The sequence below is a fragment of the Salmo salar genome, chromosome ssa04 (genome assembly GCF_905237065.1).
Source record: "Salmo salar chromosome ssa04, Ssal_v3.1, whole genome shotgun sequence".
Taxonomy (NCBI): Eukaryota; Metazoa; Chordata; class Actinopteri; order Salmoniformes; family Salmonidae; genus Salmo; species Salmo salar.
In genome coordinates, this window is record NC_059445.1 from 41,221,357 (window position 1) to 41,237,223 (window position 15,867).

Below are 15,867 nucleotides of genomic sequence, written 5' to 3' on the forward strand. Positions count from 1 at the left end.
CACATAAACAAATACTATAGTTTTTGTAGTACTGTAGTATTACTATAGTGCTTTTGTAGTGTAGTGTTTTAGCGGACATTGCTGTAGTATTTACTATAGTTGTTTTTTTGCGGATATTACTGTAGTATACTGTAGCATTTACTATAGTGTTTTTTGCAGATATTATTTTAAAAACTATACTGTAGTATACTGTAGTGTTTTTGCTGCCTGTAGTATACTGTAGTGTTTTTGTTTTATTATCTTTGACATAGAAGTGTGGGCTTTCTCCTTGAGGAAACCTACTAGAAAAATGATAAAGGAGCAAATTTTCAATAACCTGTATTCTACAGTGTACTACAGTTTACTACATAATTCTATAGTAAGTACTACACATGATCGAGGGATACTACAGTGTGTATTTCAGTATTCTACAGCAGGGGTCTTCAACCTTTTGTTGCCCAGGGACTCCTAACCAGGAAAACTGGAGACCCAGGGACACCCATCATACTCTAACCAAACTTTTGTTCCCCCACGTCTTGTCTTATCATCAGGTGAATGATAATGGCGAAGAGAAGTAATCAACATTTTAAAGTGAATAGATTTGGTAGGTAGTGCTTCATTATTTTGACCTCCTGATATTATAATTGGAAGAGAAAGTGTGAACTCTAACAGGTAACTCCAAACACATTTTCGCAATGAGCAGCTGTTTTGCTGGTTAAACAAAGGTCAGCCATGTGTTGACAAAAAATTAAGTACATGTCAAGAAAGCTTACTAGCAGTCAGACACAACTGCCCCACTGGTAGCCTATTCACAGATGCTTTTTCAGAGCCTATGTCAGATACTCCAGTCAGTGTAATTGGCTACAATGAGTGTAATTTGCTCAATATTAGGAGTTAACAAATGAAAAGTTGATGTTATTAAAAATAACATATTATCCTCTTTTCTACTGCAGGTATGTCAACACAAAATGTGTTTATTATGTTGTTACTAGCACATAAAAATATAGAAATAAACATTAAAAAAATTAAACTTTTAATATATACAGTAAGAGTCAAAAGTTTGGACACACCTACTCATTCAACAGAATGTCTTTGTTTGTACTATTTTCTACATTGTAAAATAATAGTGAAGACATCAAAACTATGAAATTACACATATGGGATCATGTAATAACCAAAAAAGTGTTAAACAAATCAAAATATATTTTATATTTGAGATTCTTCAAAGTAGCCACCCTTTGCCTTGACAGCTTTGCACACTCTTGGCATTCTCTCAACCAGCATCATGAGGTAGTCACCTGGAATGCATTTCAATTAACAGGTGTGCCTTGTTAAAAGCTAATTTGTGGAATTTATTTCCTACTTAATGCGTTTGAGCCAATCAGTTGTGTTGTGACAAGGTAGGGGTGGTATACAGAACACAGCCCTATTTGCTAAAAGACTGAGTCCATATTATGGCAAGAACAGCTCAAATAAGCAAAGGAAAATTACAGTCAATCATTACATGAAGGTCAGTCAATCCAGAATATTTCAAAAACTTTGAAAGTTTCTTCAAGTGCAGTCACAAAAACCATCAAGCGCTATGATGAAACTGGCTCACATGAGGACCGCCACAGGAAAGGAAGACCCAGAGTTACCTCTGCTGCAGAGAATATGTTAGAGTTAACTGCACCTCAGATTGCAGCCCAAAGAAATGCTTCCCAAAGTTCAAGTAACAAACACCTCAAAATCAACTGTTCAGAGGAGACTGCAAAGAAACCACTACTAAAAGACACCAATAATAAGAAGAGACCTGCTTAGGCCAAGAAACACGAGCAATGGACTTTTAACCGGTGGGAATCTGTCCTTTGGTCTGATCAGTTCAAATTTGCCATTTTTGGTTCCAATTGCTATGTCTTTGCATTAGATGACCTGGCCTCTACAATCACCTGACCTCAATCCAATTGAGATGGTTTTGGATGACTTGGACCACAGAGTGAAGGAAAAGCAGCCAACAATTGCTCAGCATATGTCGGAACTACTTCAAGACTGTTGGAAAAGCATTCCTCATGAAGCTAGTTGAGGGAATGCCAAGAGTGTGCAAAGCTGTCATCAAGGGAAAGGGTGACTACTTTGAAGAATCTCAAGTATAAAATATATTTAGATTTTTTTTATACTTTTTTGGTTACTAAATGATGCCATATGTGCTATTTGTTCTGGGATTGATTTGCACTTTTCGCACCAAAGTACGTTCATCTGGAGGCGACAGAACGCGTCTCCTTCCTGAGCGGTATGACGGCTGCGTGGTCCCATGGTGTTTATACTTGCGTACTATTGTTTGTACAGATGAACGTGGTACCTTCAGGCATTTGGAAATATCTCCCAAGGATGAACCAGACTTGTGGATGTCTACAAAAAAAATTCTGAGGTCTTGGCTGATTTCTTTTGATTTTCCCATGATGTCAAGGAAAGAGGAAAATAGTTTGAAGGTAGGCCTTGAAATACATCCACAGGTACACCTCCAATTGACTCAAATTATGTCAATAAGCCTATCAGAAGCTTCTAAAGCCATGACATCATTTTCTGGAATTTTCCAAGCTGTTTAAAGGCACAGTCAACTTAGTGTATGTAAACTTCTGACCCACTGGAATTGTGATACAGTGAATTATAAGTGGAATAATCTGTCTGTAAACAATTGTTGGAAAAATTACTTGTGTCATGCACAAAGTAGATGTCCTAACCGACTTGCCAAACCTGTTTGTTTTTAAACTTCCGACTTCATCTGTATATATATATATATGTGTATGTATGTATGTATGTATGTATGTATGTATATATATATATATATATATATATATATATATATATATTCGCAGACCTCCTGCAGTACCTCCGTGGACCTCTACAGTTTACTACAAAAGTCTACAGTAAGTACTACACCTGATTGAGGGATACTACAGTGTGTAGTATAGTATTCTATAGTTTACTACAAAATGCTATAGTAAGTACTACTCGTGATTGAGGGATACTAGTGTATAGTATAGTACTACACTACAGTTTATTACAGAATTCTATAGTAAATACTGTAGTATACTATAGTATTTTTATCATGTGGGCATAGTAGCTTATGTCTATAGCTCAATATGCTTGCCTAATGAAGTTAGGATCTGGCCCTGAGACAATCAGAGAGACAAACACACAAACAGAGGGGAATGTACGAATTACAGCTGCTGCTGGTAGATATGTAACATACACTTCTTTTGGGTTCTGGGTGATTATGATAGAGTGTCCCTGTCAATGTCAGTATGTTTGACAACTGCCCCCCCTCCCTCCTCCGCAGTGCTGCAATCTGCAGAGCTGCAATCTGCAGAGCTGCTGTCTGTCAGTCTGTGGGGGACAATGTGAAGACGTATAAAAGAAACACAGTACACAAATGTAAACTCACATAGCCTACTTACATATGAGCTGGCTGGTTGCTGGTCTGTGTGCTCATATGAATATTCACACTTGATGAGCAGATGCACACAAATCTACATACTGAACAGTCTCATACAGAGTGAACACACACAGAGGCACAGATGCTTTCTGTTCCTACACTAAGTTCTCATCTATTTTCTCTCCTGCCATAAATCACGGAGCCATGCTAGGTGATTTTAGGGATCTGGACATTCTTTACATCATTACACAAGCACACTGGAAGCACACAGGTTGGTCTGTTACAGTAAAGTCAGCATTATAGTCTTTGCTGATGCCTACAGTTAGGTTTCACCCGAGACAAGAGAGATATACAGTACAGATGGTTCCCACATGAAAAAAATACTATGGTACTATGGTCTAAATACTATTGTATTCACTGTGCTTTTGCTGTCTTTATTGTTGTATTCTCTGTAGTGTTTTTGCGGACTAAAGTCAGAAAAAAACACCACAGTGAATACTGTAGTACACTGTAGAATACTGTAGCATTTACACTTAACTGTAGTATAATACTTTAAGTCCACAAAAACACTACAGTGAATACTATACTGTAGTATATACTGTAGTGTTTTTGTGGACAATAGTATACTGTAATATATACAGTTGAAGTCGGAAGTTTACATACACCTTAGCCAAATACATTTAAACTCAGTTTTTCACAATTCCTGACATTTAATCCTAGTAAAAAATCCCTGTCTTAGGTCAGTTAGGATCACCACTTTATTTTAAGAATGTGAAATGTCAGAATAATAGTAGAGAGAATTATTTCTTTCAGCTTTTATTTCTTTCATCACATTCCCAGTGGGTCAGAAGTTTACATACACTCAATTAGTATTTGGTAGCATTGCCTTTAAATTGTTTCACTTGGGTCAAACGTTTGGGTAGCCTTCCACAAGCTTCCCAAAATAAGTTGGGTGAATAATGGCCCATTCCTCCTGACAGAGCTGGTGCAACTGAGTCAGGTTTGTAGGCCTCCTTGCTCGCACACACGTTTTCAGTTCTGCCCACCAATTTTCTATGGGATTGAGGTCAGGGCTTTGTGATGGCCACTCCAATACATTGACTTTGTTGCCATTTTGCCACAACTTTGGAAGTATGCTTGGGGTCATTGTCCATTTGGAAGACCCATTTGCGACCAAGCTTTAACTTCCTGACTGATGTCTTGAGATGTTGCTTCAATATATCCACATAATTCTCCTCCGTCATGATGCCATCTATTTTGTGAAGTGCACCAGTCCCTCCTGCAGCAAAGCACCCCCACAACATGATGCTGCCACCCATGTGCTTCACGGTTGGGATGGTGTTCTTTGGCTTGCAAGCGTCCCCCTTTTTCCTCCAAACATAACAATGGTCAATATGGCCTAACAGTTCTATATTTGTTTCATCAGACCTGAGGACATTTCTCCAAAAAGTACAATATTTGTCCCCACGTGCATTTGCAAACCGTAGTCTGGCTTTTTTATGGCGATTTTGGAGCAGTGGCTTCTTCCTTGCTGAGTGGCCTTTCAGGTTATGTCGATATAGGACTCATTTTACTGTGGATATGGATATTTTTGTACCTGTTTCTTCCAGCATCTTCACAAGGTCCTTTGCTGTTCTGGGATTAAGTTGCACTTTCACACCAAAGTACGTTCATTTCTAGGAGACAGATCGCGTCTCCTTCCTGAGCGGTATGATGTCTGCGTGGTCCCATGGTGTTCATACTTGCGTACTATTGTTTGTCCCAACCGACTTGCCAAAACTATAGTTTGTTAACAAGAAATTTGTGGAGTGGTTGAAAAACGAGTTTTAATAACTTCAACCTAAGTGTATGTAAACTTCCGACTTCAACTGTACTAGTGCCTTTCTTTCTGATAATACTGTAGTATTTACTATAGTATTCTACAGTATACTACAAAATTCTATAGTAAGTACTACACATGATCGAGGGATACTACAGTATGTAGTATCGTATTCTACAGTATACTACAGTTTACTATAGAATTTTACAGTAAGGACTGTAGTATTCTATAGTAAACTGTAGTATATATTTTTCATGTGGATTCAGTGCAAGTGCACAGCTCCTCAGGGCGATGGCTTCTTACAAATACAGCTGTGACAAATTGTCACAATACAGACTCACACTGAGCGTGCAGTTCACTGGGGCACATCACACACACGCGTACGCACGCGCACATACACACCAACGATGACAATAACACACACACACACACAGGCACTAGCATGCATGCTCACAGGCACACGCCCTCTACCCTCCTGCCACAAATACATCCTCTACTCAACTCCGACCAACTTCTACTAACAACCTTAACGTCATCAATAACCCTGTTCTCCTGTCACTCTTCCATCAGTGGCTCTTCTAATCCTGGAATCTCTTATATACGAGATGGCTGTTTTCATGAACAATCAGTGATGGATCTGCTCCAACTCAGATCAGCACACTCACACAACTGGAACATACAACTAGACAGACAGCGGAGTTTCATCTCAAACTGGAAAGACATACTATGCTAATATACATGTACATACTGTATTACTTAAGCAACACCCAAAGGAGTGCATCACACAACACAAAAGAAACATGCCCATACATACTAAGGCATGCATAGTCTTTTATAACTGACATTATATTTGAAAACCAATATTAAACAAACACACACGTACATTTGAGTCATTAAGCAGACACTCTTATCCAGAGCGACTTACAGGAGCAACTAGAGTTAAGGGCCTTGCTCCAGGGAACATTTCTCACCTAGTCGGCTTGGGATTTGAACCAGGGAGCTTTCGGTTACTGGCCCAACGCTCTTAACCGCTAGGCTACACATAACAGCTTCTCCCGGCTACTGTGCAGAGAATGCTGCAATGCACCGCAAGTGTTGACTAAGGAGAGGAGAGGAAGGGAGTGTGAGAGGGGAAAAAGAGAAGAGGGGAGACAGATCACAGGAGGGGTAGAATGGTGGCGCAAGGGGAGAGAGAGTACAGGGAGAGAGAGGAAGAGAGAATTCGAGAGGAGACAGGAAGACAGGCGTGAGAGTAAGAGTGAGAGAGGGGGTGAGAGACAACATTACAGAGAGAAAGAAAAAGAAAGACAGACAGACAGACAGACAGACAGACAGACAGACAGACAGACAGACAGACAGACAGACAGACAGACAGACAGACAGACAGACAGACAGACAGACAGACAGACAGTTAGTTAATGGGAGTGGTGGTCAGTGTTATTTTGAGACCTGCCAAAGAGGAGTCCCTCTCAGCTCCGATGAATGATCTGGCTAATGAGTTACAATATGCAATTAGGGAACATGCAGAGAAAAGGGAGGCGGCGGGAGGAGGGAGGAAGTGAGTTCTCCAACCTCCACCTCCTCTCCCCTTTCTCAGCTGTTTCCCTCAGAGTGGATGACGACATGCGGAACGAGAAGGCTCACACAGTCAACACAGGGGAGCTCACTCCAATCACTATCATCACTATCGGCTGTTTTCCTTACGAGAACTGAAATGAGCATAGCAGATATTTGTGTGTGGTAACGTCATGTTATGATGGTGGGACAGGGACACTGATGCTGATTAAGCTTGTTTTAGGCCAGACTGGCATAGTCTTCGCTGGCCATTGTAGTTAGCGAGGGAAAGGGACTTCCTATTCTAAGTTCATTTTCAAACTGATTCTCGTGCATAACATTTTAGTGTATTGTGTGTCAAAGGAATGTTTCATACGAATAATAAAGAAAACGTTCAAAAAAAAAAACTTCTCTCTGATAGTCATCGTTGCACATGGGGCTTAGTGACACTGTTCCCTGGGGGCGATGGTGGTGGCAACAGGGTGAATTTGGGGATGAGTACTCCGGCAGAGGGCGTCTGATAAGGATCAGGGATGTCTGCTGCTTTGAAAATAACACAGACACACACTGTGGGCACTAGGCACAATGCCATGGCCTTATGGGCTGTGTACTCATTTCAAAACAAACCCAATGACAGAAACCCACTAATCAGGTTGTTATTCCCCATCCAATTATATCAATATGCAGTATGCACAAATGACATAAAACACCACGTCCTGGCATCCCATTTCCTCTTCTGCCTAAATCCATATTTAAATGGCCTCTTAAATGAAAGCCTAATTGAGTGAAGAGAATGGTGTCACGATTGAGCTAAGGGGCATTTCCATTGCCCATCCAGAATAAGACAGTGGGACAGTGGATCGGGAATGATTCTTTCCTCTGACGTAGGCAGCTGTCAATCTGTTTAACGACTACTCACTCCTATTACGCTCCATCTTATTCTGGAGCAGGCTAAAAAGGAATACAGATCTGTCTGTTGTATTTCAATATCACAATATGTGACACTGAAACAGTCCCATTGTCGTTCTTATCTGGTGATGCTAATCCTATGAAATGAATACATAGTACTTACTTTCCACTATAACGCTCACAGCTGGATGAATTCTATGCTTATAAATGTTCAGGAAACCAGCAAAATAGGATGAGGCTGTTGTGATTTCACACAGTAGCTTACATGTAAAAATAGACATGAGAAACACTAAAAACAAAAACTCCCAGCCACGTAAATGATGTAATCCTAACATAGTTGTTCACCGTCCACTACAACTCAGGTGTTAATTGAAATGCAATGAAGTTACCCCATGGCAGCTGGCTGTCTGAGAGGCCCTTCATGGTAAGTGAAAGTGGGGTAACCGGAGTTGCCGTCATGTTCCAGAGAGAGGGCTGTGTCTGAGTCCTTCATCATAATGATCCATCATTTAAGTGGAGGTCAATGAGACTTCATCGCTCTTCAGGCACAACATGAAAACCAGACAACTCTCATTCACTCATTGAATCAGATACCCTCCCAATCTGTCTGTGCCACCTCTGTTGGCGTGCCCGTTCCCTCTCCACCCCAAATATCCAGCAACCCTCTCCGTACCCCTCCCTCCCCCATGCTCACCTGTATTTCATACTGCTGTGGCGCCCTATGGCCTCCTTCATGTGGGCATGGCCCTGGGGAACCGGGCGGGACCCCGACTGCTCCCTGGGCTTGGCTGAGCCATGGGTGTTGTAGTTGCCATTACCCCCTTGGTTGCTTCCTCCGCCACCTCCCCCACCTCCCCCACTGCCTCCCCCAGGGGGTGGCGCGGTGCGAAGGCCACATAGTCGGTCCTCACTGCGGCTCTTCAGGTTGTGCTCAGTGCAGGCGAAAGAAACCTGCATAGTGACCACTGCCTAGTCTCTGGTTTACTAAATTGGCCCCTGGAGAGGCTCTTTGGGATGCTGCTTAGGGTCAGACCCCAAAATACTAATGGCTGCAAAATTGCTGCTACAACGTCAAGCTGCTTGTACAGTGAGGATGTCCCTGTCCAGACAAATGCCCAAACAGGGAAGGTTTGTATTTTTTGGCCAGATCCACAGGCGCCGGCAAGAATCCAGGCCCTAACCTGGCGAGTCAGCGTCTGGTCTGTCTCCGTCTCTCCTCTCCTCTCCTGTCTGGTGTTGCTCAGTCTCAAGAGGTTTCTAGTGAGAACATTCCTCCCATCATCAGCTGGGAGCTGGTATACAGTGTGGTCCTCGGCTCGTAGTCGGAGGCTGATCAAGCAGTTCCACGGGCTGGGGTAGGCTACCTCTCCAACCGCGCTCTCCACGGCACGGGAGCGCAACAGATTCCTCACTTAAAACAAGCCGGCTGATTTGACTAGTCTTGCAGAGACATCCGGAAAGATCCTGGAGGCGAGGAAGATGCTTGCTCTATGTTTTTGCTACAAATTAAAAAGGTAGGGTGGTAAAGCATTCATCAACTTGCTTGTCTCCTCTTCAGCTACAAACTGAGGTTAGTCTATCGTTGTCGAGCCCAGCTAGAGCCCCGGAGCGCGGCGCAACAACGACATGAGCTACAGGCATTTTTCTCACACCTCGGGTCGCATTGCATATTTCGACGCAAATACAACGAATAAAAACCGGGGATGTGCTACATCTCACAGGCTCACAGAATTCAACACGCGCTAAAACACCATGGTCTTCGCATGCACACATCCAATGTCTTTCCTATGTCTAACATTGTGCCCAGCCTCACGCAACGACATCGAACTGGTGCAGAAAAGGCAACATCAGCACCGCCAAATGGCGTGCTAATTTCATCCACTTTCACATCCACTTCAAAACAGGATCCCCGTGGCATAAGGTTACCATTTCACAGCATAATTGGTGGGCAACATTGAGACTATCTAATCAAATGCATAAAGCGATGCTACTATGTCCTTGTGTCCAGCTGCCTCATTTGAGCTGTTGATGATGATGATGATGGCTAATTCTCTTCAGAACTATAATTCCAATCCCTGGTTCTCATTGCAGAGGCTCCCAAAGTGTTAATCACGACACACGTAAAATCGATGATTGCGAGAGGCGCCCCCCTTCTCTCTCTCTCTCTCTCTCTCTCTTTCTCTGTATAGTTTACACATTAAACATAATGTGTGCTTTCTAACACATGCATATAACATACATTATTCTGCATGAATCTATAGCACCATTCGGGGGGGAGGGGGGGGAATCGCATGAAAAACATCTCAAATCCCTTTTACCGGTGCATACGCGTACACATCGATAAACCTGAACTGCATGGCAGCCTTAAATTCGATACTCAAGAAACACGCACATGCAGGTCTGTTAAAGGCCACCCGGTTTATTACATAAACCCTACTGTCACTCAAGCATATTGACTGAGGATTCTCCCTCCCCCCATTTGTCATGGTATCTCTATCTGTCACCCTATCTCCTGCTTGTCCCTTCCCCATACTGAAACACAGGCATGCAGTCGAAGGATCTCTTAATTACAGTTTATGAGGAAGTGGTACTGTATATTATGCAGCCTAATACTTTTGGCAGATATGAGTGAATGGTGGGGATGGGGATATACAGTGCAATAAGTGAATGGTGGTGGCAGCTCTCATTCTGCCTAATTGGCTTTTGAAGGAATCATGACATAAGTCACCAGGTATATGGGTATATGGGCGAGATGGCTGGCTGGCGTGCTCTGGGAGACCAAAACAAATCAATGATTCTAAAAGCAATATCACGTTTCAGGTAAAACCCAAATGCAGACTGTGTTGAAGTAACAATGTTTATTACAGCAACAGGGGCAGGCAAACGACAGGTCAAGACAGGCAGAGGTCGATAATCCAGAGTAGTGGGGCAAGGGTACAGGATGGCAGGCAGGCTCAGGGTCAGGACAGGCAAGGGTTAAAACCAGGAGGGCGAGAAAAAGAGAGACTGGGGAAAAGCAGGAGCTGAGACAAAACGCTGGTTGACTTGACAAACAAGACAAACTGGCAACAGACAAACAGAGAACACAGGTGTAAATACACAGAAGATGAGCGACACCTGTAGGGGGGTGGAGACAAGCACAAGGACAGGTATAACAGATCAGGGCGTGACAAGAAAACCTAAAGCGTTGATCTCTCTTGCATTTACCTGTGAGATTTACTCACATTTAGTTCATGAAATAAAATGTGCCATTATAATATCCCATTAGAAACAACATTTAACATACATTCAAATACAGTTGTGTGAAATACATGCTTCTTCTTCTTCACTGCTCAATTGGGTTTGCAGAATCGTGTATAATAACATCATTGTAAAGTTGTTGTGCATGGGAGTGCATGACGGTGGCCTTCTGGCATTGCTTGCAAATGAGCAAGTGTCCCCAAACTACAGGGATGAACGCGTGTTCTATTGATAACACTGGACAACTGTCGGCGAGAACCAATCACACAGGGATAGCTCGGCTCAGCGAGCCAATCAACGAGCAGTGCATCTGTGCAATGAGAGGATATAATCTGTTCACTGCTCAGAGATGAGGGTGCAGTCCAAAGTAACCAGATGCATGAATGTAACCTGTTAATATACAAGAGAGCTATCTCAGCTCCAAGAAACTGTCCTTGAATCACACAGCCTTTCATAGCTGAAAGGATATAACTTGTGTTACTTTTCCAGGATATAGTTCTGCACAATGACATTTTACATCATATTGTGGAATATTTTAGCAGGAGAGGAGTTGGGATGATGATGTGTAACTATAGAATGGATATGAATAACAAATAAAGAAGAAATATGCATTGGAGAGTTAGGATTATAAGTAAAGGTCTGCTTTTTTCCAATGCCTTTTTTTGGTGTGCTGCAGAGTGTTTGATGTAGCCTATTGGGTTTTCAGGACCAGTGATTATGTGAGGGTTACACTGGGAGAGTATAGCTGTGCTAATTTCAGCACCATGGCCAGATCCCCATCCATCTGCGTATTACGGAAGTAACAAATGTTTAAAAAAAAATATATATTTTTAAATGTAAAGTGCCATAAAATTAAAATGTAAAATTAAAAAAATAAAACGTAGTGAATTCACAATTCAGATATGGTTCTGCGACCGCTAGGGGGAAATGCAGTTAAATCTAAATCAGGACTGCCCTGGCTACCTACCGGTCGTCACTAGTTACCACAGCCATAATGCCCGCATGGCCTATTTCTACAATTTCTCTTCAAATGATTTTAAACCTAAACTTAACCACACTGCTAACCTCATGCCTAACCGTAACCTTAAATGAAGACCAAAAAGATAATTTTCGTTTTTATTAATTTTTACGATAGGCCTATAGCCAATTTTGCCTTTGTGGCCGGGGTAACTAGTGAAAACCCGAGCGCACAGAAAAGTAACCTAAATTGATACTGTTATTTCAAAACGTCTAAAACCACGAATAGAGAGAGACTGTCAACGAATACAACAAAAAGCTGCTGTTTTTATGAGTGAGTTCATGTCAGCACTGTCAATACTTTTTATTCAACACTTTTTTGAATGAGTAGCGAAGTGTATCCAGTTGTGTAAAGTACTTAAGTAAAAATACTTGAAAATACTAATTTGATAGTTTTTGGGGGTATCTGTACTTTACTTTACTATTTACATTTTTTACATCCCTAAATAAATTTATGTACTTTTTACTCCATACATTTTCCCTGACACCTAAAACTACTCGTTACATTTTGAATGCTTAGCAAGACAGGAAAATAGTCTAATTCCCACACTTATCAAGAGAACATCCCCGGTTATTCCTACTGCCTCTGATCTGTCGGACTCACTAAACACATGCTTCGTTTTTAAATTATGTGTGAGAGTTGGAGCGTGCCCCTGGCTATACAATTTAAAAAAACAAGAAAATGGTGCCATCTGGTTTGCTTAATATAAGGAATGTAAAATGGTTTATAATTTTACTTCTAATACTTAAGTATATTTAAGTAATTAAATTTACTTTTGATACTTAAGAATATAAAAATATATACTTTTAGACTTTTACTTAAGTAGGATTTTACTGGGTGACTTTCACTTTTATTTGAGTCATTTTCTCGTAAGGTATTTTTACTTTTACTCAAGTATGACAATTGGGTATTTTTTCCACCACTAATCAGTGGTTCCCAAACTTTTCCGGTTACTGTAGGCCTACCACCAAAACTGAATTTTGTGTATCGATAGGCTTGCGTTGTTATTATTAGCGGCGGTGTCTTTTTTAAAAATCGAGGAATATTTCACTTTCTCTGGTCATAGGAGTAACAACATGAATTTGAGCATGAGGCAGAAATAATGCGCTGTGACTCGAGTTTAGTCATCAACTTTGTGGCTGTGGTAACTAGTGGAAACTCTACCAGACGGCGCTCACCTTACTGCTGTCACCCTCTCAGCAATGGTGGTATTAATGCCGTTTTAGGTTCTCCGTTCTGTGCATCTCCTCCGTGTTCTCAGTAAGTCAGTACGTACTTCATGTCCCACTTCTCATAAATGTGATGGCTCATGATGTATGACAGCGTGTTCATATACTTCCAACAATCTGTTGTTAACGCCACAGGTATGGCGTTTGAGAGCTCGCGATTTGTACTAGCAGAGCAATCATTGTACAATTCCTCCATCAGGGGCGTCGCGGTTTTTCGACATGGCATCTCATAGTCTGGTTCTAGATATGGGGAGGGATTCCCAAACTGAACGAACTGAATGCAAAAAAAAGAATCTACAGATGAGTGACCGAATCAGAGAAATCCGTTTGACTGTGATCTTGGCTCAGTTGACATGCAGGTAAGTGAAATCGAACAGCTGTTTGAGCTGTCATGTGACCGAATGGTGCAGACAACGCATTCACGGGTCACCGTGGATGAGTTTTGGTTCATAATATGTTCGGTTAGGGATTTTTTTTCTAAACGTTAACAATGTCGTTTAAACGTTCAAACATTCACACCACTGCTGTGGATACTGAAAATACACTCTACTTACTAGTGCTCATAACCCAGACCTTAACCACAAGCTTTGATCCATAACCCTAAAATTTTATAAATCTTAATGGCTGTAAAATCACTACTAACCACTAAGTCTCACTTGACCGCAGTTTTAAACGGACCCTGTCAATCTGAGGGTAATAGGCTAGAAATGGGTAGTTGTTGGGTAAGAAGAGGATGACAGAAAATGTGACAGGCGGCTCACATCCTACTAACATGATTAGACTGTCAGGCACAAACATACAATTTTACAGCCAGAAATATTCTTCACACAACCATATTTTACATGTGTGTAAAATCCTGTTGTGCAGGACACGCCGGCATTCTGTTGGTCTCTAGTGGGGGAAATGTGTAACTGCAAGGTGACCATTTTTCAAAAGCGGCACATCTGTCACCATCTTTTAGGTCATACAAATACTCTCGTAGTGATGATAAACACCTGGGTTCTGGAATAGAAAAACAACACACACACCAACAATAGGCCATTCAAAGTGACAACTCTATGCCCAAAATGTCATTTTAAAACAGCCAGTGGATTATCCACAGATGGCAGAAGTAATGAGGTCAGACTGTGCCCCTCTCTGTCTCTCTCCCAAAGCCTGATGTTTTGATTTGTCTCAACCCACACCCTATGCCCTCCTCTCTCTTATAAGAACATAATCCCATCCCATCTTTCTCGGAATTCATTTGATTATGTGTGTGTGAAATCAGAAAGCTTCCACTACACTAGGAAATCAGATTTAAAACACATTTCTAAGGAAATGTATTCTCATAGTTAACGGAGGGATTGAATCTGAGAAAGTGCACAGGACATACAAGGTGTTAAAAGGATATGACTATGTTTCGTACCATTAAATATTTGACTATGTATCACTCAATGCAGTGAGAGTGGGGCTACATTCTCTCTTCTTTCTCTCTCTCTCTCTCTCTGTCTCCCTCTTGCTCACCTGTATATCATGGCACTGCATTCAGCCTCACAGTCAGTCAGGGAGATTGCACATTCTCTGAGGTACAATTCCAGTCTGCGTTTCTCCACCAGCCTGTGGGCGGCCTCCAGGATTTGGGTGGCCAGCTCTGACTCACTCCTCTGCTGGGCTCTCCTGGACCCTCTCTTGGCTGTTGTGCCTCCAGCGGATGATGAAGATTTGGGCTTCTTGCTGATGCCATACAGGTCCTCCACCGAAAACTTCCCACCCTTGCCACCGCCACCTCTGCCTCCAGCAAACATGACTGATAAAAGTATTTTGACTGAGGTGAAATTGACTTAGCAGATCTGACTTTCTTACTTGTTGCCTGCAAAGTCTTCTTTCTTTTGCATTGATGTGACCAAAAACTAGACTGGACACGGAATCCTTGATGATACAGATGTGTTATTCATGCAAAGAATAACAACAAAAAGTTAGTACGCAAACCAGTGTCACTGTTACAGATCTGATCCTTCACATGCAAGGTTTATACAAGTAGGATATGATTGAAGACAGAATCAATCCAAAAAAAGTATTCACTGGTCCCGCTTATTCAAAACACCTCTCTTTTCTGATGTCTTTCGCTCCACGGGGAGTTGAGATGTAGCAGGGTGTTGCGTTCCCTCCTCCAAGAGGCGTACGTAACAATCCAGAATCCAGCTAAATAAATCCTAAAGTGACAACAACATCCAAGAGAGATGGACTGATGAGCATTGCTTATTTTGCTGAAGATGGACAGAAACAGCAATCTGAATCTTTATCTCCCTCTCATGAGGGACAGAGGGGGATTTATGTTGAAGACCCACCAGTTTACAGTTGTGCAGATTAGCAGGAGACCCAGATGAAAGCAAAATAAGAGAGGACCAGGAGACAGGGAGACCAAACCCCTCTACTTACACATCAATCAGCTGTAGTCCCATTTTGAGGTCAAATCTTTATCTCCAGCTCTGGAGATTACAGCCATGTCAATAGCAGCTCAGCCAAGGAGTCTAGAGATCTGTTCTCTGACCTTTTCCTGGGCCATTGACAACCTCAGACTCTTTCACTAGTGTAAAAAACAGTCAATTTGATTCCAAAATCATTTCAGATATTATTCACCTTGTGAATGTGTTATAACAACCGAGGTTCATGCTCTCCAGCTTCCATTGGCTTCTAAAGCGAAAGGGTGGCTTCCAGCCAGCAG

At 41.8% G+C, this 15,867-nt stretch overlaps 1 protein-coding gene and 1 non-coding gene across 5 annotated transcripts in view; both read right to left on the minus strand.

The window, feature by feature from the left end:
• Positions 1-15,537, minus strand: part of LOC106603097 (voltage-gated potassium channel subunit beta-3) — a 29,667-nt gene extending 14,130 nt beyond the window's left edge. For 2 of the 4 annotated variants that reach the window (XM_014196308.2, XM_014196307.2), the window contains exon 1: positions 8,371-9,826. In XM_014196308.2, the coding sequence (XP_014051783.2) occupies positions 8,371-8,633 (263 nt within the window). In that variant the 5' untranslated portion in view covers positions 8,634-9,826. Of the gene's footprint in view, positions 1-8,370; positions 9,827-14,666 lie in introns of those variants that run through there. The other 2 variants (XR_006769617.1, XM_014196306.2) reach the window with 2 other exon arrangements.
• LOC123742641 (U7 small nuclear RNA) lies at positions 256-310 on the minus strand. The gene has a single exon (XR_006769791.1). It is a non-coding gene; the product is annotated as a U7 small nuclear RNA (small nuclear RNA).
• Positions 15,538-15,867: the final 330 nt, after the last annotated feature.